The sequence below is a fragment of the Nannobrachium achirus genome, assembly GCF_963921795.1.
Source record: "Nannobrachium achirus genome assembly, chromosome: 8".
NCBI classification, from domain to species: Eukaryota; Metazoa; Chordata; class Actinopteri; order Myctophiformes; family Myctophidae; genus Nannobrachium; species Nannobrachium achirus.
The window spans coordinates 51307266-51330536 of record NC_137817.1 but is presented as its reverse complement, the minus strand read 5'-3'; the positions used below and the strand labels follow the sequence as shown (position 1 = coordinate 51330536).

At 42.5% G+C, this 23271-nt stretch overlaps 1 protein-coding gene across 1 annotated transcript; it reads left to right on the top strand.

The window, feature by feature from the left end:
• Positions 1-1844: 1844 nt before the first annotated feature.
• Positions 1845-21401, top strand: LOC308290192 (myosin heavy chain, fast skeletal muscle-like; the record flags this gene model as incomplete). Its single annotated transcript, XM_080731967.1, has 41 exons — positions 1845-2066; positions 2944-3087; positions 3448-3604; positions 4035-4062; positions 4322-4433; positions 4575-4667; positions 4759-4822; positions 4949-5047; positions 5328-5431; positions 5567-5705; positions 5884-6002; positions 6760-6909; positions 6999-7169; positions 7308-7503; positions 7741-7848; positions 8392-8456; positions 8906-8993; positions 9235-9352; positions 9459-9582; positions 9721-9857; positions 9973-10228; positions 10407-10649; positions 10804-10980; positions 11077-11222; positions 11319-11409; positions 11490-11879; positions 11998-12124; positions 12286-12404; positions 12506-12702; positions 12799-12982; positions 13119-13284; positions 13400-13524; positions 13676-13984; positions 14103-14306; positions 14392-14517; positions 15062-15232; positions 15741-15845; positions 15952-16047; positions 16632-16760; positions 18818-18884; positions 21379-21401. The coding sequence occupies 41 exons, from the start codon at positions 1845-1847 to the stop codon at positions 21399-21401; spliced, it is 5889 nt and encodes a 1962-aa protein (XP_080588093.1).
• Between the last annotated feature and the right edge of the window lie 1870 nt (positions 21402-23271).

The following is a 23271-nucleotide window of genomic DNA, read 5'->3' as shown; positions in this document are numbered from 1 at the left end:
TGTGTTGCAGTTAACACCTACCGGTATATAAGCCATGCTGAGATGGTCCACATGCAACCTGGAACCCATTGCAGAGGAGTTTGGAGTTCCATTTGGTGGTGAGTAAGACTTCTATTAGACATGCATAGCTATTCATGTTTAACATGACTCTGAACATAGTGCTACATGACATGATCTGAGGTTGCACACAAACAGAAGAATGAGAGGAACAGTATAATTTAGATTATATTTTACAGATTTAAATGGTTGATTTTGTATTATTTATAATAATAATGGATTGCATCGTCATAGTTGCTAACTCAAAGCGCTTTACAATGGTCCATTCTTTCATACATTGGGATACATTTTATTTATAGTGACATACATTTTATTTATAGTGATATGGTTTTGGGCCAGCCGCCAGATTGGAATTTGCCTTTGGTTCATTCATTTCTATTTAGACATTTCAATTATGTTATGATTATTTACATTATCATTTGCATTGTTTGACTCGTAATCAAGTAATTATTTGGAAGAGCACTTTTACAAATTATTATTATTTGAACCCATCAAAACTGGGAAAGCATCCCTCTCATTTGTGTTATATACAAAAATAGCAGACATACAAGCTTACAGCTTATCACTTTGTGCAGCGCTGTGAGCTTGTACATCTGCTATCTTTGAACATTTTTGAAACATCTTTAAAGTGTGTGAACTACTGATTTGCAAGCCTCAGGTCTTAATGGGTTAAAGTAACATTAGAGAGTACAGTATGGCTAGTCTACCACCACCCAAATGTAACATTAATTAATGGGATTGAAGTGTAACAGCTGATCCACACTGCCAGTGATATCTAGCACTGCTTTAGTACTGGAAAAAGAAAGAAACATGTCTGGAATTACAAAAAATAACGTGGTGAAATGAAATTAAGAATAAGCTAAAGAAACAAACAAACAGATAACATTTAAATCAGGGGTCTTCAACGTTTTCAGTTTTAGCTGAGAAAATGATAAAGCAGCGACCCCCACTACATATTGTATAAAATTGTGTTGGTTATTACAAATGCTCATAGATTTCTTAGACAGAGTACTGTTTGACAGCACTATCATCAGTGTAGGTTGTTGGTCTAATGTGTATTTTTAGACATTTAACCACTTGAACCAACAATACTTAGTCTGACTGCTCTTGTTTCCCTCACACCACACCTGTTTGCCAAGAATAGCAGCTGCGAGGTGTTGTGAGCTTGTAGATCGGCTATTCTTGTAGATTGGTTATTCTTGGCTAATGTTCCACACGTAATAGGATACCATAGGGTTCACGTAGTAGTGTAGAAAAAGTTCTTATCACACAAAGATTTGGAGGACCCTCAGTAGTAACTCTGAGGACCCCCTAGGGGTCCCGGACCCCCTGTTGAAGACCCCTGATTTAAATGATTCTCTTTTCAGATGTGGAACTAATGAGACATTTAAAAACATCTCTCTTACAAAGTGTTGTGTGGCAAGAATAAAGGATTCATATAATCCAATGTAATTCATGATTATAAATTGTATCCAAAGATTCAACTCATGTTAATGTCCACAAATTGATGTGTTTTTCCTCCCCACACAGGGTTTCACAGACAAGATTTCACTGCTGTCGGTAGTAAAAAGTGAGTGTTCATAATTTGACAAGCATTAAGCTATAACCATAAGAATAGTCCTACATACTTGCAGTCCTACTATGATCTGCTCAGATCTCAAGTCAGCAAAGGCATCAACGCCATCAATTTGTCCATCTATGGAAAGCTATTTAGATATTATTTTATCTACAAATAGATTATTATTTATAAAGCCATTCTATTTGTCCGTCTACAGAAAGCCGCCACCATGAGTACGGACGAAGAGATGAAGCAGTACGGCAAGGCCGCCATCTACCTCCGTAAGCCGGAGAAGGAGAGGATGGAGTCTCAGAGCAAGCCTTTCGATGCCAAGTCTGCAGCCTACGTGGCCGACAAGAAAGAGCTGTACCTCAAGGCTAAGATCAAGTCTAAGGATGGTGCCAAAGTCACCGTGGAAATCCTGGACAACGATGGAAAGCCTACCGGGGAGGTAGGTAGAGGTGTTTCAAAATAGTTTTCAACCAGTGGTCCTTGAGGGGGTTCCAGGTGGTCCCCAACTAAATAGTGGAGGGTTGGTAACCATATGGAGCGTAACATGAAACTGAATGGATTCGGTTTCATTTTGCGCTCTCATTATTTAATTGGCAAAAAGTCGTCGCAATTATTGAATGTAGAATTGTTATTTTGATCAACGTTTGCTTGTTATCTCTCCAAATATCACATCAATACAGCATGGAATTCAAAATAGTATCCAACCCCAGCAGAGATTAAGATTCCTACTAATTGTGTGCGAGATTGGTTCTCTGCATTTGACTCCTCTCTTTGAGCAGTAAGCCGCTTGGGAAATCAGTAGTGGTGATCTAACCCCCCAATCCAACCCTTGATGCTGAGTGCCAAACAGGTGCCTCCCTGCTTGGGTCCCTTTTTTAGTCTTTGGTATGACCCGACGGGGGATCGAACCCCGACCTCCCAGTCTCAGGGCAGACACTCTAGGTCACAAGGCAACTGGCTAAAGTGGGTCTGAGAGGCTAAGGGCTCTATTTCCCTCCCCTTATCCCTACACTTTTTTGCATTTTTTTACTCTCTTGAAAAACATTTTTTTAGTATATCAAATAGATATGATCTACAAGCTTACAACGTGTCGATGTAGATCGGCTACGTTTTTCAAAATAGTAATAAAAAGGCAAAAACGTTTAGTGATGTAAGGCATGGACAAAAATATAGGTCTAAATGTCATCATGGGGGTCCGTGGCTCAAATGCTGAATAATTAATATGAAAAGGGTTGAAAATACCTGAAATAGTGGCACCGCTGTATTCATACTACATGCTTAAGTTGTTTTTCTTTATTTATTTTTTTGTCTTTTAGGAAAGAACTGTGCCTGAGAAAGATGTCACCCCTATGAACCCTCCCAAGTATGACAAGATTGAGGACATGGCCATGATGACCCACCTCACTGAAGCCACCGTCCTGTATAACCTCAAAGAGCGTTATGCAGCATGGATGATCTACGTAAGTTTCCCTACATGCTGAGAGCAGTACAGTGTTGCACCTGTCCATAGCAAAGAAAATAACAAATACATGTTCTTTTGGGCGTCCTTGACATGGAAAAGTTTGAGAACACTGATTTAGAAGAAGGATTTAGAAGACATTTTTAGAATCGGGTCAACAATATTCAAAGACTTGCATACATTGTTCACGGTTTTTCAAAAATAGTAGATCTACAAACATTTGTAATAGTTAAAGCATAAAATAATGGTTAAAGTGGTTAGTTTGGTTTAAGAAACACAGGATAAGATGTTGATTCCCTTTGACACAGATTTGCGTTCAGGCCTAAATGATGTTCATGTTCTCCCTCTCCGATACTTTCAGACCTACTCTGGCCTGTTCTGTGCCACTGTGAACCCCTACAAGTGGCTCCCAGTGTACGACCAGGACGTTGTGAGTGCCTACAGGGGCAAGAAGCGTATTGAAGCCCCACCTCACATCTTCTCTGTCTCTGACAACGCCTATCAGTTCATGTTGATGGGTACGTACTATAGTCAGGACAATGTTTCCCAAACAAAACCTAACCCTAACCCTAACCCTATTTTTATTTGTTTTCAGTGGATTTAGAAATGTCCCCCCCCCCCCCCCCCCCCCCAAAAAAAAAACATCTGCCGTTTTCATGAATTAAAAACGAATGATTTCCCCATCCTAAATAATAGCATAAATAAATACAGATCTACACGCTCTCAACTTGTTGCATTGTGATGCGTTGAGAGCTTGTAGATCTGCTGTTTTCACTAGTTTGGGTCCTGTGCAAAGGTCTAATTTCTCTTTTGGGTCTTGAGCTAAAAAGTTTGGGAACCACTGATGTAAAACATTACACAACTATAATGGTATTGTGCTGCAATAATAATAATAGGCTAATATATTAGTATGTATCCATGACTAAAAGTTTGCTTCACATTTTACAGATAAAGAGAACCAGTCTGTCTTGATCACGTAAGTTTCCTGTCTACTAGGCATAAAAAATTAAAAATTAAAATTAAAATAACAATAGAGCTCAGAAGTCCTGACGTCATTCAGCTAGATGGCGCTATTAACTGGGTTCCCGTTGTAATTTTTTCTATTGATATCCTTATATGCGAATCTTAGATCGCATCATATAAGAACTGTGTTCCAGAAATAAACAAATCATCCGGGAGTTTCTGTATACAAATTGACTAACTGCATTTCTCTGAATGTATGCTTTTATAACCAGTGGAGAATCCGGTGCTGGAAAGACTGTGAACACCAAGCGTGTCATCCAGTACTTTGCAACAGCAGCGACAGCTAGTGGAGAAAAATCGGCAGCCGATAGCAGTAAAATCAAGGTAAGCTACTGTATATGTCATGTTTTTTTTTACTTTAACAAATACATGATTTTGAACATAAAGCATTTATATGCAATACAGCAATTCAGTTTAAAAAAATTCTGACCATATTTTAAATGTGCTATGTCTAAAACATTCTAGGGGTCACTGGAGGATCAGATTATTGCAGCCAATCCCTTGCTGGAGGCCTATGGTAATGCCAAGACCATTAGGAATGACAACTCCTCTCGCTTTGTAAGTGTAAACTAATTACATTTTAAGAGAAAACCTGCAATAATTTCTCAATGTAGAGGGATGCAACAATTTGTGCTATTATATCAAACAGGGTAAATTCATCAGAATCCATTTCGGCTCAACGGGTAAACTGTCCAGTGCTGATATTGAGACATGTAAGTATGAAGTTCACACGTGATAAATGATATATGCCTTCAGTTTTACATTTTGAGTTGTGTAAATTATTGTTATTATTATTACTATGATGATGATTGATGATGAGTTATGTACAACCCATATAGATCTGCTGGAGAAGTCCAGAGTGACCTACCAGCTTAGTGCAGAGAGAGGTTACCACATCTTCTTCCAGATGATGACCGGCCACAAACCTGATATCATTGGTAAGTGGAACCTAAATTAACCAGGAAAGGTGCTCCTTAGAGCAGGGGTCTTCAACGTTTCAGTCCAAGGACACCTTAGCTGACAGCAGGGATCTACGAGCTCTCAATCTACAAGCTCTCAACGCCTCGCGCTGTGAGGCGTTGAGAGCTTGTAGATCTGCTATTTTTGTCTAAAGTTCTCAGAATATGGGTGACGTTTTAAATCAATCACTGACGATGCAGCGAGAACATAAATGAGTGAATAAAAACACAATGTCGCCCTGTTTTCATCCCTTTTCAGAGATGTGTCTTATCACCAACAACCCCTACGACTTCCCTCTGATCAGCATGGGTGTGATCACTGTGGCCAGCATTGACGACAAGGCAGAGCTGGACGCTACTGACGTCAGTGAAAACAACATTATCATTTCATCTTTCTAATGCACTCGATGCAGTCAGTGTTGTTAATTTAATGCAAGGGTCTTCAATGTTTTTCTTAATCTCAATCTTTCGAACTGCATCTCTGCTCATTGACATCAGGAAGCTATTGAGATCCTGGGCTTCAGCCCCGACGAGAGGCAGTCGATCTACAAGTTCACCGGTGCAGTGATGCATCATGGAGTCATGAGGTTCAAGCAGAAGCAGCGCGAGGAACAGGCCGAACCTGACGGCACTGAGGGTGAGCTGATTATTATTAGTAGTGTTATTATTTATCAATCATTATCACAGAGGGTGAGCTGCACCTTTATTTCTTGAACATGCAGAACCTTTATCTTCCTTACTGTAAGTCGCTCTCTGGATTAAGAGTGTCTTCTAAATGCCTAAATTGTAAATTGCAAATTGTATGAACATTTCAGAGGCTGACAAGATTGCCTACCTGATGGGTCTGAACTCAGCAGAGATGCTTAAAGCATACTGCTACCCCAGAGTGAAAGTGGGAAACGAGTATGTCACTAAGGGACAGACTGTGCCACAGGTGAGTAATTTACATGATTTACACGTTCTGATTTCATACACACTTTATATTCCCAACACTGCATACCACAGTAACTCTAATATCTTGAGTTGTGTCTTAAATCATCCCCTGTAATTAAAATTATCCTCCAACATTATTCAAAATTGCATTTATTTATTTATTTAATACTTGAAGAGCATACAAAACATATCACTCTGCAGAAACATGTGCAGTTCCTTGCACCTTGGACATTATTTTAACAGTATTGTTATACCAGTAAAAGAGAACTCCTCCCGCTCACTCAGCTCAGCTAAAACAGGGAAGTTGTCAGAATCTTCCCTAATGGACAGACTCCTCTCCCTTCCGGCTCCCAAACTGTGGAACGAACTCCCCATTGCAGTTAGAACTGAAAACTCACTCACAATCTTCAAATGTAACCTGAACTTCCTGAAGACTCGCCTCTTCAGAATCCACCTGAAGCGTGTAGCACTTGCCCTATAGCCTTTAAGACCTTGCAAGCTTATGCAAAGGCTAATTTAGATAGCTTTGTTATGTAGGCATATGCCAGGTTCATATGTCCTGGCATTCTGTAGTGTGTATAGTTTCACACATGTAGAGATTATCGATGTTTTGAGATTATATTGTTTAGACTGATGTTCTTGGTTGACCTATGATCCTAGATTACTATTGCTATGCATTTGATGTATAACTTGTGTTTTCCTTGCTTATGTTAATTGTTCTGGATGAAGAGTGTCCTAAATCGTTCCTGTTTCCTTAGGTCATGAACTCAGTCAGTGCCTTGGCCAAGTCCATCTATGAGAAGGAGTTCTTGTGGATGGTCATCAGGATCAACGAGCAGCTGGACACCAAGCAGCAGAGAAACTACTACATTGGAGTGCTGGACATCGCTGGTTTTGAAATCTTTGATGTAAGCATGGGCTTGTTTTAAATGGGAGACTAATTATTTTTGTCATAATTACAACAGACTGCAAGCTAATGATTTTTTCCCACTCACAGTTCAACACCCTGGAGCAGCTGTGCATCAACTTCACCAATGAGAAACTGCAACAGTTCTTCAACCACACCATGTTTGTTCTGGAGCAAGAGGAGTACATGAAGGAGGGAATTCCCTGGGATCTTGTTGACTTCGGCATGGACTTGGCTGTCTGCATTGAGCTCATTGAGAAGGTATACAATTATTATTATATTTGTATGTACAGTATTATCTTGGACTTGGCTGTCTGCATTGTGCTCATTATATGGTGGATATGATGTTAATACTATGTTCTTTGTGATTTATTTGTCTCTTTTGTCTCCTTTCCAAAGCCCCTAGGCATATTCTCCATCCTTGAGGAGCAGTGCATGTTCCCCAAGGCTTCTGACAAAACCTTCTCCGAGAAGTTGCTTGACCAGCATCTTGGGAAAAACAAGGCCTTTGAGAAGCCGAAACCCGGGAAGGGCAAGGGCGAGGCCCACTTCTCCCTGGTCCACTACGCTGGAACTGTGGACTACAGCATCACAGGTAGGGACGGGACAATAATCACCACCGTTTATCGTGATAAAAAAAAAAACACTCGCGATAATCGTATCGTGGAGATTTCATTTAACGTGAAATCGTCCTCTGTCATGCACTGGGATCAATTCACCTTTTATTTGACAAGCTGCATTATCCGGTAGCACTTAAACCCTCTATAATTGGTAAAACGGACCTGTAAATAACGTACTTGATACAGTATTTCTTTACACTCTCTAATCACAGGCTGGCTGGAGAAGAACAAGGATCCACTCAATGACTCTGTGTTGCAGCTGTACCAGAAGTCTTCAGTGAAGCTGCTGGCCGTGTTCTATCCCCCACCCGAGCCTGAAGGTATTGTTATATGGATGCCATGAACACTCAGAATCTGACAAGAGGGGGCACTTTCATTGTGTAAAAGGCACGTGCACACATAGATATAAAAGGGGGCTTAAGCCCCTATCCTTTTACCTGTCTGTAAAAAGGTGCCCTCTCCAGACCATGAATGCAGTTTTCACTATGGTGAAAGACATGCCCCCTCTCCCCCATTCCATGCCATACCTGAAGGCAGCATTCAAGAGAATTGCCTTGTCCAAACTCTCCTGAACTCGAATACAGCGTCTTATGTTGAAAGAATTGCCCTCTCGAAGAAACCCATGCCGTTACGCCACATCTCCTATATTCACTTGATTATGCTTAGTTTAGTGTGGTATCAAGCACTGAAAATAGCCGACCTCCAAGCTCACAATGTGTCACGCTGCAACGCGTTGTGAGCTTGGAGGTCTGCTATTTTAAATATTTTCGCCACAAGGCCCTTACAGAAATGTAATTAATTCTCTGCACGTCCCTGGTTGTGTACAACTAATGATAACTCATGATTCTAACACATATAAACAGATACGACAAAGAAAGGAGGCAAGAAGAAGGGTGGTTCCATGCAGACTGTGTCTAGTGCTTTCAGGGTAAGAATCTTTATTTATTCATTATTATCAACATTATGTTCCTGTAAGAATTAAGCATTATTACTATTATCATTAACATTATCTTCATGTAAGAATGCAGCATTATTATTATCAAAGTTATAACCATGCAAATAATAAGCACGTCTTTTCATGTTGGAATAAAACAATTTCTGTGAGCTTATAGATCTTTGAATGGATGAATGGAAGTTTAAAGGGATAGTTCAACCCCAAAAGGACGTTTCTTTCCTATTGATTACTCACCCCATGAAGATTTGAATTGGAATTTGTGTGTGAATGGATGAATGTAATGCACAATCTCTGTAAAGCACCTTGGATAAAGGCGCTATATAAATGCACCATTTACCATTAAGTGGAGGGAAAAGTACAATATTGTATGACTTTTTACTTTTTTACTAATCATGAGCCTACTTGTCTCTTTTATGTCCCAGGCGAACTTAGGGTTGCTGATGACCAACTTGCATCGCACGCATCCTCACTTTGTGCGTTGCTTGATTCCCAACGAGACCAAGACTCCAGGTACACACACACACACACACACACACACACATATGTAAATACCGCCCACACCGCAACTTTTTGAGTTGGGTTGACAGCGTTCCCACATTGTGCGTCTTAATGCAATGTGGATGCGGTTAGTAAACACGTACCCCGGACAGATTAATCTGTGAACCCGATCTATCGATTCCATACTCTGGAGGAAAATAACCGTGACAAAAGAGTGTATTTGTTCTTATCTAATGAAGCAACATCTTTACAGGCCTGATGGAGAACTTCCTGGTCATCCACCAGCTGAGGTGTAACGGTGTGCTGGAGGGCATCAGGATCTGCAGAAAGGGCTTCCCCAGCAGAATCCCATACGCTGACTTCAAGCAGAGGTATCAATTCCTTTTTTTCCCAGCAGCTTTTAATTCCAAATGCAAAATGACTCACTTTTACAAACTGAACGTCAGCGCAAAATGACCGTGAACTTTTACAAAACAGGTACAAAGTACTGAATGCCAGCGCATGTCCAGAAGGTGCGTTCATGGACAACAAGAAAGCCTCAGAGAAGCTGCTTGGGTCCATTGACGTTCCCGTTGAAGAGTACAAGTTTGGACACACCAAGGTAAACACACTCCCAATCTGCTTTAACATTATCCAGAGAGGACTGAAAGTAGACGTTTGTTTAGTTACAGTGTTCTTAACATTGTGTTCAGGTGTTCTTCAGGTTGTTTAGTTACAGTGTTTGTAACATTGTTTTTAGGTGTTCTTCAAAGCTGGTCTGCTGGGTGTCCTTGAGGAGATGCGAGATGAGAAGCTGTCTGCTCTGGTCGGCATGACTCAGGCTCTCGCACGAGGTTACCTCATGAGGAAGCAGTTTGTCAAGATGATGGCCATCAGGTACTTTAAAAAGATCAATTCAATATCGAGCACAAATTGTAAGAACTTTGTCATTGCTGTTCGTATTACGCCATGGAAACCCTCGATCATGATCCACTGAATGTGTTTTCCACAGAGATGCCGTTTTCACCATCCAGTTCAACCTCCGCTCGTTTGTGGCTGTGAAACACTGGCCATGGATGAAGGTCTACTACAAGATCAAGCCTCTCCTGCAGAGCGCTGAGACTGAGAAGGAGCTGTCAGCGATGAAGGAGAATTATGAGAAGATGACGACTGACCTGGCCGCTGCCCTGGCCTCCAAGAAGAACCTAGAGGAGAAGCTGGTGGCTCTGACACAGGAGAAGAATGGCCTTGCACTGTCAGCTGCATCAGTAAGTAGATACACTTGTACAGGAGATTTTCCTTTCTTAAATATTTTATGTAGAATGTAGATGTAGACTTTGGCAGAGAATGCCTGGTGGTCAAATGGTTGCTGGCATCATTGCACTAGAATGAACCCAGAACAAACGCTGACATGTTCCCTGACTTATCTTTTTCATTGTCAACCAGGGAGATGAGGCTCTGAACGATGCCGAGGAGAGATGCGAGGGTCTTATTAAAAGTAAGATCCAGTTGGAGGCAAAGCTCAAAGAGACGTCGGAGAGACTGGAGGACGAGGAGGAAATGAACGCTGAGCTGACCGCCAAGAAGAGGAAACTGGAGGATGAATGCTCTGAGCTCAAGAAGGACATCGATGACCTGGAGCTCACCTTGGCCAAAGTGGAGAAAGAGAAACACGCCACTGAAAACAAGGTACGCAACCCAAGATTCCTGAGATATTCCCGTTGATATTGTCATGGTGTCTAGTTAGTCCTTCATGTTATTTAGGTGAAGAACCTGACCGAGGAGATGGCCTCTGAGGAAGATGTATTAATATTTATTATTATTGTTATTTATTATTATTTAGGTTAAGAACCTGACTGAGGAGATGGCCTCCCAAGATGAAGGTCTTGCTAAGCTGACCAAGGAGAAGAAGGCACTCCAAGAGGCCCATCAGCAGACCCTGGATGACCTGCAGTCAGAGGAAGACAAAGTCAACACTCTGACCAAGGCCAAGACCAAGCTGGAGCAGCAAGTTGACGATGTAGGTTCATCAAGTCAAGTGGATGTTTTGAAACTTTATACGGTATAAGTTTATTGTTGTACTCAATAATAATAAGACAAATATATTGTTGTGTAGCTGGAGGGTTCTCTGGAACAAGAGAAGAAGCTCCGCATGGACCTGGAGAGAACCAAGAGGAAGCTTGAAGGTGATCTCAAACTGGCCCAGGAGAACCTCATGGATCTGGAGAATGACAAGCAGCAGTCTGAAGAGAAGATAAAGAAGTAAAGTGGACCAACAATATACATAATTATTAATATTAACAACAATATGAAATGCCATGGAGAGGAACTAGCATTAAAATATGATTTTGTCTACAGGAAGGACTTTGAAGTCGGCCAGCTTCTGAGTAAGATTGAGGATGAACAGTCTATGGGCGCCCAGCTGCAGAAGAAGATCAAAGAACTCCAGGTGCTTTTTTTCATCTCATTTAAAATCATTGATGATAAGTAAGAGTACATTTCGATTTTAACATCCATTCATTCATAAAGGCTCGTATTGAAGAACTGGAGGAGGAGATTGAGGCGGAGCGGGCCGCTCGTGCCAAGGTGGAGAAGCAGAGAGCCGACCTCTCCAGGGAACTGGAGGAGATCAGCGAGAGGCTGGAGGAGGCCGGTGGAGCCACCGCCGCTCAGATCGAGATGAACAAGAAGCGCGAGGCTGAGTTCCAGAAGCTGCGTCGCGACCTGGAAGAGTCCACGCTGCAGCACGAGGCCACCGCTTCCGCTCTCCGCAAGAAGCAGGCGGACAGCGTGGCAGAGCTGGGCGAACAGATCGACAACCTCCAGAGGGTCAAGCAGAAACTTGAGAAGGAGAAGAGTGAATTCAAGATGGAGATCGATGACCTGTCCAGCAACATGGAGGCTGTCGCTAAGGCAAAGGTAGAATAGAATGCTTGTTTGTAATTCTCGACAAAACACAAGTAACCAATCGGAAAGAAACAAGGGAATACATTGTAGGTCACTTCAGTGATTGAATATGTCCAATGTTAATCAACAGGGAAATCTTGAGAAGATGTGCCGCACCCTCGAGGATCAACTCAGCGAAATCAAGGCCAAGAGTGATGAGAATGTTCGCCAGATAAATGATATCGGAGCTCAGAGAGCAAGACTGCTTACGGAAAATGGTAAATGTTCTTTGTAAAGTCTACTAGCCTACATGGTTTGTCACTGGTACATGAACAAATTCCATAATTAGAGATAATACTTTGATGAGCAGTTATCCCAGGAATTTAAGGAATATGTATGGAAGAAATATTATTCACGTTTGAAACTAATATTCAACTAGGTGAGTTTGGTCGTCAACTGGAGGAGAAGGAAGCACTCGTCTCTCAGCTCACCAGAGGCAAGCAGGCCTTCACCCAGCAGATTGAGGAGTTGAAGAGACTCATTGAAGAGGAGGTTAAGGTAAGGAACAGTCATTTATTTATTTTTTACCCATAGGGCTAATTCCATCTTTTTGTCATTTTATTCAGCAACTGACATTATTTTGTTTTTCTTTTGGACAGGCAAAGAACGCACTTGCCCATGCTGTGCAATCAGCTCGCCACGACTGTGACCTTCTGAGGGAGCAGTTTGAGGAAGAACAGGAAGCCAAGGCAGAGCTGCAGCGTGGAATGTCCAAGGCCAACGCTGAGGTGTCTCAGTGGAGGGCCAAGTATGAGACTGATGCTGTCCAACGCACTGAGGAGCTGGAGGAGGCCAAGTAAGTGGTGTTTTTTTCTCACACCATCAGGTACTGGCACTCACTATACAACATAATTGCTCATTAAGTTTGATTCCATTCAAAACTGATCAACAGGAAGAAGTTGGCCCAGCGCCTTCAGGAGGCAGAGGAGCAAATCGAGGCTGTGAATTCCAAGTGCGCCTCTCTGGAGAAGACAAAGCAGAGACTCCAGGGTGAAGTGGAAGACCTCATGATTGATGTAGAGAGGGCCAATGGTATGGCTGCCAACCTCGACAAGAAACAGAGGAACTTCGATAAGGTGCTTTGACATTCATTAGTTTAAAACCCAAGTAATTATTGCCTCCTTAAAGTTGGGTAAATGACATGTCATAACAAATGCTGGGCAGGCCCTTAAAGTGGGGAAAATGACACATTTCATTACAAATGCTGCACAGGTCCTGGCAGAATGGAAGCAGAAACACGAGGAGGGCAACGCAGAGCTGGAGGCAGCTCAGAAAGAGGCTCGTACTCTCAGCACTGAGCTCTTTAAGATGAAGAACTCCTATGAGGAGTCTCTGGACCAACTGGAGACCATGAAGCGTGAGAACAAGAACCTGCAACGTAAGTTTTCTCTACATCATTCTTTTAATAAAAGTAAAAAAACTTAATTCAAGTGCAAATACAAAATAGTTGCTGATTGGAAAGTTCCTCATTCATTATTTTCAAACAACTACAGAGGAGATCTCAGACCTGACTGAACAGATCGGTGAGACCGGAAAGAACATCCATGAGCTGGAGAAATCTAAGAAACAGGTGGAGACAGAGAAGACGGAGATCCAGACAGCCCTAGAGGAAGCTGAGGTACAACTTTTAGGTCCTAGAAGAACAACGCAATTGTCTATATTTTAGATTTCTTTCAAAACCTTTTCATATTCAACTCATGTAACAGTATAATGATGGATGTTACATTGAAAAGGTCCTACAACACTTCTGATCCTGTGTTACATTGTAGGGTACTCTGGAGCACGAGGAGTCCAAGATTCTTCGTGTGCAGCTGGAGCTCAACCAGATCAAGGGCGAGGTGGACAGGAAGCTGGCGGAGAAGGATGAGGAGATGGAGCAGATCAAGAGGAACAGCCAGAGGGTGACCGACTCCATGCAGAGCACTCTGGACTCTGAGGTCAGGAGCAGGAACGACGCCTTGAGGGTCAAGAAGAAGATGGAGGGAGACCTGAACGAGATGGAGGTTCAGCTGAGCCACGCCAACCGCCAGGCTGCCGAGGCCCAGAAGCAGCTGAGGAACGTCCAGGGACAGCTCAAGGTGCAAACCGTAGTAGTTAGAGACATATTCAAACGACATATGAACACTCTGAACATCTGAACACATTCAGATGTTTCTGTTAACATGACCTGACCACCTCGAATGTGATTTGTTTTAGGATGCCCAACTGCACCTTGACGATGCTCTCAGAGGACAGGAAGACGTGAAGGAGCAAGGTGCCATGGTGGAGCGCAGGAACGGCCTCATGCTCGCTGAGATCGAGGAGCTGAGAGCGGCTCTGGAACAGACGGAGAGAGGCCGCAAAATGGCCGAACAAGAACTGGTGGACGCCAGTGAACGCGCTGGACTGTTGCACTCCCAGGTAAGTAAATTGGAAAAAACCTCCCAACATTATAACATACAAGTAATGCACACTTGCATTGCTGAACCGAATCTTTGTTTTTTAGAACTCAAGCCTTTTGAACACCAAGAAGAAACTGGAAGCAGACCTGCTCCAGGTCCAAGGTGAAGTGGACGACAGCGTTCAAGAAGCCAGGAATGCTGAGGAGAAGGCCAAGAAAGCCATCACTGATGTGAGTTGGGATGACCGGAAAATATTTTAAAATACCTTTTAATAGTAAAAAAAAAAAAGGCTAAGATGTTTAGGGATAAGGGGTATGGGCGGAAATAGGGCCCTAAATCCTAAACTTGCATGTCTTATTCAAACAGCAAGGAAAGTCATAAGGTAAAAAGGAACATCACCATTTTCAGTCCTTATATCAAAAATGTGCTCAAGGAGACAAAGAACATTCTGAACCCAGCATTCTGATTTGCTGGCTTCCGGCAGATGGTTCAGAATGCTGCAGTGCAGACTGAACAGGTACAAAAAGGTATCCACCCAATTTTTTCTTGTCATATGACACTAGTATCGGTTTATTACCTTTCATAATTCTAATGAGCCATTATCTCACAGTCAACAGGTGAATTTAAGTATTATCTAGGTATCATGTTTATATATATTGTGATTTTTCTTTGCAAGTGTGTTGTTGTGTGAAGCAAGAGACCAAGACATTTTTTGTTTTTCCTTGCGGGACAACAAAGTATATTTTATCTTACACAACAATGACTCTCCTCCAGGCTGCTATGATGGCTGAGGAGCTGAAGAAAGAACAGGACACCAGTGCTCACCTGGAGAGGATGAAGAAGAACCTGGAGGTCTCTGTCAAAGACCTGCAGCACCGTCTGGACGAGGCTGAGAACCTGGCCATGAAGGGAGGCAAGAAGCAGCTCCAGAAACTGGAGACTAGGGTAAGGTGTAAACTGTAGTTTACTTCAACACTGGTTATACACTGGTCTCACGCAGTGGTCCTTGAGGGGGTTCTAGGTGGTCCCCAGCTAAATGATGGAGAGTTTCTAACCAAATGGACCCTTTATAGATCTTTAACTCTCGAGAGTGGAAAATGAGAGCATCACATGAAACCAAATGGTCCATTTGGTTTCATGTGATGCTCTCAAGAGTTAAATTATTGTTAAACGCCTGCATTACTTAACTAGAGAATGCAGAAGACTTGTTATTTTGATCATCATTGTTATCTCTCCTATGATACCAACAGCATGGAATTGTGGACAAAATCTTACCCAACCATAACAACATATTCTAGTCTTGGGTCTGAGAGGAAACATCTCATCAAATGGTGGTCCGTGGCTCAAACGCAGAATGATTAATGGGCCTTGATATGAAAAGGGTTGAAACCACTGTCATGGACAATGAAAAACAAATAAATAACCTCATATAATGTATATTTCAACTGTGAAGGTGCGTGAGCTGGAGGCAGAGGTTGAGAATGCACAGAGGGGCGGAACGGACGCCATTAAAGGTGTGCGCAAGTACGAGAGGAGAGTGAAGGAGCTGACATACCAGGTATGCTGTAAACCATGTTCACTTTAATGACCATCATCATGCCTCTGACAAAATAAGTAGATTGAATGAACATACAACTAACGTTATGAATTCACTCTCACTACAGACTGAAGAGGACAAGAAGAATCTCGCCAGGCTTCAGGATCTGGTGGACAAACTGCAGATGAAGGTCAAGGGCTACAAGAGGCAGGCGGAGGAAGCGGTAAGATATACTGTATATCTTTGTGTGTGTGTTGTTGTCATAGTTTAACTAAAGGAATACTAGGAATCAGTTATGTAATGTCAGTATGACCAACAGCAGAGCATCAGTGTCCATCTTGCCACAAGCGGTTCATGGAATCTCGAGCTTGCCGCGCTTCTGCAGTATGACGTGCACACAGTGGAACTGCACTGCACTGCACACATGGGCTTCATGGAAGCCATGACCTGTTACTGTAACACAGGTGTTTAAAGGAGAAATGCTGCTCCACAATGCACACATGCTGCAGACGCAGGCAGTGTGTTTCAGGCATCATTGTAAAACATTTCCAAAATAAAGCATTACATTTTGTTTCCTGTTTTGGCTCTGGGTACTGAAGAAGAACACAGCCATGACTGTATCATTCCAATGAGAAACTGTCAAGGCTAATTCACGTGGTCCCAAGGCACTCAAGGACATGTTGCATGGGCCACTGTATTAGCCACAACCGCACACTATAATTTCCTTAAATTGTCTTCCTTTGGACTATAATTGCAAGATGCTCTTTTCAAATAGCGAGGTTTTGAACCATCTCTATCATGTTACAGGAGGAATCAGCTAACACCCACCTGAGCAAGTGCAGAAAGATTCAGCATGAACTGGAGGAGGCGGAAGAGCGCGCCGACATCGCTGAGTCCCAGGTCAACAAGATGAGAACCAAGAGTCGCGACGCCAAGGTAATACATGTGCAATATGAACTGAAGGTTCATTATCTTCATTATCTCATTATCTCTTATGACGCAAATCTGTGTCACTTTAGATTTGAACCACTTTAACCATTATTTTATGCTTTAACTATTAAGAAATTGCAGATATACAAGCTCACAGCTCATATCTGCTATTATTCCATAGTTAAAGCATTAAATAATTCTAGGCCTAAATGGGTTAATTAAAGATTCATGTTGAATAATATCTACTTTTTTGTCCTATGTTACAGGGAAAAGATGCTGAATAAGATCTCCGTTTCAAGTCACTGTACAAAGTCATAAAATATGACCAATTGTATTCAATAAAGGTTGCAACCACAGATTTTGTTGTTTCCTGTATTCATTACATACTTTGTCTTGTCAATTGTGAGGTTTGCATTCTGGGTCTTACATGTCTACTATACTATTTTATAAACCCTTTGCAAAGATAAGTAGTCCTATAGCCTACTTAAAAAGAGGGTAGGAGCATGTACAAATACATTCCACAAAGAATGGATTCAGTTTTGCCTATAGGGCATAGCAGTGGGGGTGGTTTACTGGTGCCACTAAATTATCGATCATTCATATAGAGATTCACATTTGAAATTCGGACCCATTCTATGTTGACCTGACTGCGCCAGATGATAGCAGTAGTGCGTATGCCTGGCTCCATACCGCTCTGCTTACCATCATCTGGGATTGCTCCAGCAGACCCGATGTAAGGTGCGGGCCATTTTTTCAAATTCTTTAGCAGGTGATTGGATGGGGCCGTCTCTCTATCACAGTCTGGGAGTGCCAACTCCAACCACTCATATTGGCTTGTCTGCATGACGTTACACCCAGAATCCGCCTCCTGGGTTTCCACGTGGTCTGCAATCAGACTCTATTGGCTCAGAGCCGCTCAGAGCCCGCCCATAGCTGCCGCTGATTGGTCCGGCCCGGGACTTTACGAGTGTTATCAACTCTCCCCGAGAGATCTCAGATGGTAAAGTAGGGCGGTACGCACTACTGCCACCATCTGGCGCAGTCAGGTTAATTTTATGTCACAGGGGGCTCATTTCCTATTGGGCCCACTCAAGAAGGGGGCGGTACTTTTTGGGAGACTATATTCTAGACATAATATGACGTAGAATGATGAGGTAACGTTGAGCAAAAATTGAAACGATACAGAGATGATTACGATTGACTCTACATGGTTCTCATCGTGGTTCTCTAATATTCTCTATCGTTCCAATTTTAGCCCAAAGACAGTGCCCCGTTGCCACCCGAGCCCACCCGAGAGAGTGGGCTGTCAGCAACAACAGTCCCTGTCCCTTGCGAGCGTCCTGCGAGCAACTCGGCAGGGTTAAGCCGGTTAAAATTGGATCTTTGAACCCTCACACTAGACAACATTTATGCCCGAGATTCGCCCTCGATCTAGACGCATTCCCCCGAGGGTTGTTAAATGCCCCGACTATCGGGTAGTGAAAAAACACCTTAAAGGAGTAGTTCACCCCCAACATGACTTTTTTTCTATTGATTACTCATGCCATGGAGAGTAGAGTTTAATAATATTTTTGGGTTTTTGTCACATTCCTAAGACAAAAATGTGATAACAATAAATTTTCCCCCATTGATTCCGGATGGTGACCCGTTTCGAAACGGGTATCCGGAATCAATGGGGGAAAATTTACTCGAATCAAATTTTTATTTTTTGGTTTTTTTGTGACAAAAACCAAAAAATATTATTGAACTCTAGTCTCCATGGCATGAGTAATCAATAGAAAAAAAGTCATTTTGGGGGTGAACTACTCCTTTAAGTCGAGAAATGAAAGAATGCTGCTACCCTTCTGTCAGCTCACTCGCTTTCCGCCATCCGATCCACCCTGCCTGCACACTCTTCTTCACCTCTCTTCCACACCCTCCATTACTTTGGATAGGAGTGTTTAAACTCTGTCACCTTTGCCACCTCTGCTCCTTGCCTCCTCCCTGTTCCACTATCCTCTGTCTCTTCCATTCAGACACCCACATTCTGTCTTACTCCTGTTGACCTTCATTCCTCTTTATAGTGCATGCCTCCACCCTCCCAGACTCTCTTCAACCTGTTCCCTCTCGTCTCACACTACGTATCACAATGTCAGTCTTCTCCTGCCTGACTTCATCTGTCAACCTGTCCATTACCAAGGCAAAAAAAGAAGGGGCTCCGAGCTCATCCCCGGTGTAGGCCCACCCCCACCTCGAAACCATTTGTCATTTCCTACCACACTCCTCACTACTGTCACACTATCCCCATGCATGTGCTGAACCATTTTGACATACTGTAATTGTCGGGCACTCCTGACCAGGGACGTGCAGAGAATGTTAGAGAGGCAGGGCTGAAATTTCTATAAGGGCCTTTTGGTGAAAATATTGAAAATAGACGACCTCCAGCTTGGAGGTCGGCATGGATTTTTACAAAGAGAGGGCAATTCTTTCAACATAAGATGCTGCATTCAAGTTTGGGAGAGTTTGGACAAGGCAATTCTCTTGAATGCTGCCTTCAGGTATGGCATGGAAAGAGGGCATTTGCATTCTTCCACCATGGTAAAAACTGCATTCATGGTTTGGAGAGGGCACTTTTTTACTGATGGATAAAAGTCCAGGGGCTCAAGCCCACTTTGATGTCTACGTATGCATGCACATGCCTGCTCCGGACTTCCTCACAGTGCTATCTACATGAATGTGTGAGATGTGTTTGTATTAAGAGTGCTAATTTAGATTGTTCTTTCTGACCAATATCTGACTCTCTTTTAACGTGTAATATTTAGAATGGAAGAATGTCAATGAAGTAAGTTAGTAGTAATTCTGAAGTCATCCAAACGTATGATGTTTGTTTGATGCAAAGCTACAATAATTGATTCAGTTCACAATTTTATGAAGGTTCCTTATTTCCCTGAGAGTCATGTCTATGAGGCAGCAGTCATGCACTTGGCAGGCAGCAGCTGATTGATTGATTGATTGATTGATTGATTGATTGATTGATTGATTGATTGATTGATTGACTGACTGTATTAACAGTTTGCCACACAGAAAGTGCAGTTCTATACAAAAGGATGCTGAAAGGATTAAACCCAAGAAAGCACTATGGCTCGTTTCCATTGGGGTATTCAATTCATCAATGTACTATATTAATCAGAAATGTATTCAATTCATTGAATGTATTCAATCCATCGAAGAAAGCACCACATTGTTCTCTTTGCACTCTACTTATAATGTGATACCGTATAATGTTTTAAAATAATGTTCATACTTATGATTTCACATCAGATTTCTTTTCAGATCAGAGCGGCTGCTAAATGCCTCATATTTAGTAATTTGTAAATTGTAACTGTTCGGCTCATAGTGCTGCAGCAAAACATGTATTTCCACTAACAGCCACATGTGGAATGAATACACGCGTCGACACACACCAGTGACCCCAAATATTTGTTGTCTTGTTTTCAACCGTTTAACTCAAAATTATTGTTGTTGGGTATCGGCTAAATGGTCATCATTAGTCACCTTTGAACCCCAGTTTTAAAGTCCCTGGATAGACGGAAGTCATTCATTTCAGCATTAGGCCTCTCGGACCGGCCATTGAAACCACTTTCCCCATTATCTAAAATTGCGCGCGTGCGCACGCACACACACAAGCGCACACACGCACACACGCACGCACGCACGCACGCACACACCCGTGCATGTTAAAACCTTGTGTCCATAATCCCTGGTTAGTTTTAGTGTTTGTGAAAGGCCGGCCATTAGTGGACTGTGTCCCACTGGGAGTCAATGGAAAGGCTAATAGCTGTTTGCCGTGCACCCCTCTGATGCTGCCACGGCTAATAATCTGCTGCCCTCAAGACCACCCCACTTACATTTCCACAGCCTGTCCCCATATCTCACTCCTCTGCTGTCACTGTGGAAGCTGATGACGTGTTTGTTAGACAGAGACGGACGGACGGATGGACAGACAGATCGACGGGCAGCAGTGTTGATTTTGTTGACTAAATGTTTGACGAAAAAAAAGTGTGTCCACTACCTTTTTTCACTGACGAAAAATACGATGAATAAATTAATAAAAACAAAATAAAAACTAAGCTATGATGAGAAATAAAACTAAAAATATTGTCAATTTCGTCAACAAATAAAATATTAGTCTAAAATGTTAGAGACGGACTAGTGGAGATATGAGATATAAAAAGACAAGTAATTTTATGTTTGGTTGTGCTCTGAAATGTACAAGCTCACATGTCGCACTGGGTTATATGAACTTGTAGATCATGCAACCAAAATCAGGCATTGTGACACCGTCAAGGCCTGCCAAAATCAACTGTAGATTTAGTTGACTAAAACGTCATAATATTTAGTCTAGACTAACACTAAAACATTTTAGATGACTAAGACATGACTATGAAACTGAATTGAATTTTATTCCGAAGACTATGACCAAAACTAAATCAAAGTTTGCCGTCCAAATCAACAGTGATGGGCAGACAGACAGACAGACAGACAGACAGACAGACAGACAGATAGACGGGCAGACAGAGGCTGAGAGCTGTGGTGGGAGTTTCATTTCACAGTGTGCACCTGCTCTCGTGTCTTATTGGCTCAGCCTGTAATGGGAACGGAGGATGAAGAGACAGAGAGAAAATCTGATTAAAGTGAGAAAGTGGGAGGGAGGGTATAGGCTGGAATGGAATGATGACAGAAGGAGGGTGGCGAGTCTGAACGGAAAGAAATAAAGAAAGGGATGAACGGAGAGAGAGAGAGTAAATAACAGTCGCCCACCAGGGCAGGTGGGCAAACACAGCGTGAGAGATGGAGAGAGAGATGGTAAAGATGGAGATATTTGGGCCTGGAGAGAGGGAGAGAGGGAGAGATGGAGAGGATTGGAGGGAGGGAGAGAGAGAGAGAGAGAGAGAGAGAGAGAGAGAGATGGCAAAGATTGAGAGATGGAAATGATGGGACGACTGAGCCTATGGGAGCTACTGTACTGTAGTTGGAACGACAAGAGAGAGAGAGAGAGAGAGAGAGAGAGAGAGAGAGAGAGAGAGAGAGAGAGAGAGAGAGAGAGAGAGACAGAGAGAGAGAGAGAGAGAGAGAGAGAGAGAGAGAGAGAGAGAGAGAGAGTGGCAGAAAGACAGACAACCATTGGGAGCTGAAGAAATGAGAGAACAGGTGTTGGGTGGATGGAAGGATTTATGGAGACAGAGAGCAAATTGCCCTGGGAGACGAATGGTTAACGATGAACATGGAGAGAGAGAGAGAGAGAGAGAGAGAGAGAGAGAGAGAGAGAGAGAGAGAGAGAGAGAGATGTAAACAGATGAGAAGGGCGGAGAAAAGGTTTGCATCTCAGCATTAACAGCTGATTATCTGTCTCTTTATGTTATAGCTTGTTAGTAACACTATAGGCCGCTACCCATTGGGAACAATGCCTGTTGTTCCCAACAGGCTTCCGTTATCCTGTTGTCAGAGTACCAGTAAAAAAATAATAATAATTAAAAAAAAAACGTTAATTAGTGTGGTTGCTATAGGCAACACATTCTACCACTTTTTCTAGTCACGTGTTCAAATACTGGATTGTGATTGGCTTAAAACAGTAGTAAATGAGGCCACAATAGCCGGAATGTGTGAAATGCCCGGATGTACATGCAAATGAGGCACATTTCCGAGATCAATACGCGATGAACGCATCCGGGGACTTCAGGAGGGAGTCGGAACCCATGGTCGGAACACCTTTCCCCCCACCAACAAATGACGGTCGCAGCCGTCCTATGTTTACTAACGTGCGTACTATCGTCGCCGATTTATTTGGATCCAATGCAATCCGCCAACTTTAAAGCCCCTTTTCTCTGAACCTATGCCTTTCTGGAAGCGAACAGCCTCTATTTACGGCCGGAACGGTGCTTTTAACTGACGTTAGCTTAGCTGTAAGCTAGACATCTGTCCCAGCAGCGACCGAGTATTTCCCGGTGAATCTGTGCGCAAAGGTGGGGGCTTGGGAGTGTGCACCACTGACTATTGCGGATGATGATGAGGTTATAGTATAGCTTAGCTTTTATGTATTGAAAATGAGAGGCACTCTTGCCGATTTAGTAAGAGACTCGTCTCCAATTGCAAGATATTTAAAAGTTATTTGGGGCCATGATGATGATGATGATATCCTTTTCTTCCCACAACTAAGGATTTTATATTGTCTGTGTTATTGTTTACAACCACTGAACCACAATTATTCACGTGTGTCAAGATTCACTCGTTTTTAGTAGGCTATATAGTGTAGGCTTAGAAGAAGCCTTTTCAGAAGTTAATTTAATGTTTTCCATTTAATGATTTCCTTTATCCTCATCTAATCTTGCGCTAATGCACCGTATGCACGCTGTTTAAAGGCCGTGTAGGCTTTTCAGAAGTTAATTGAATGTTTTCCATTTGCGCTAATGCACGCAACTGTTTTCGCCAAGTTTATATTATTATTATTTTAGTTGTTTCTCATAAGCTCGCAACCCTC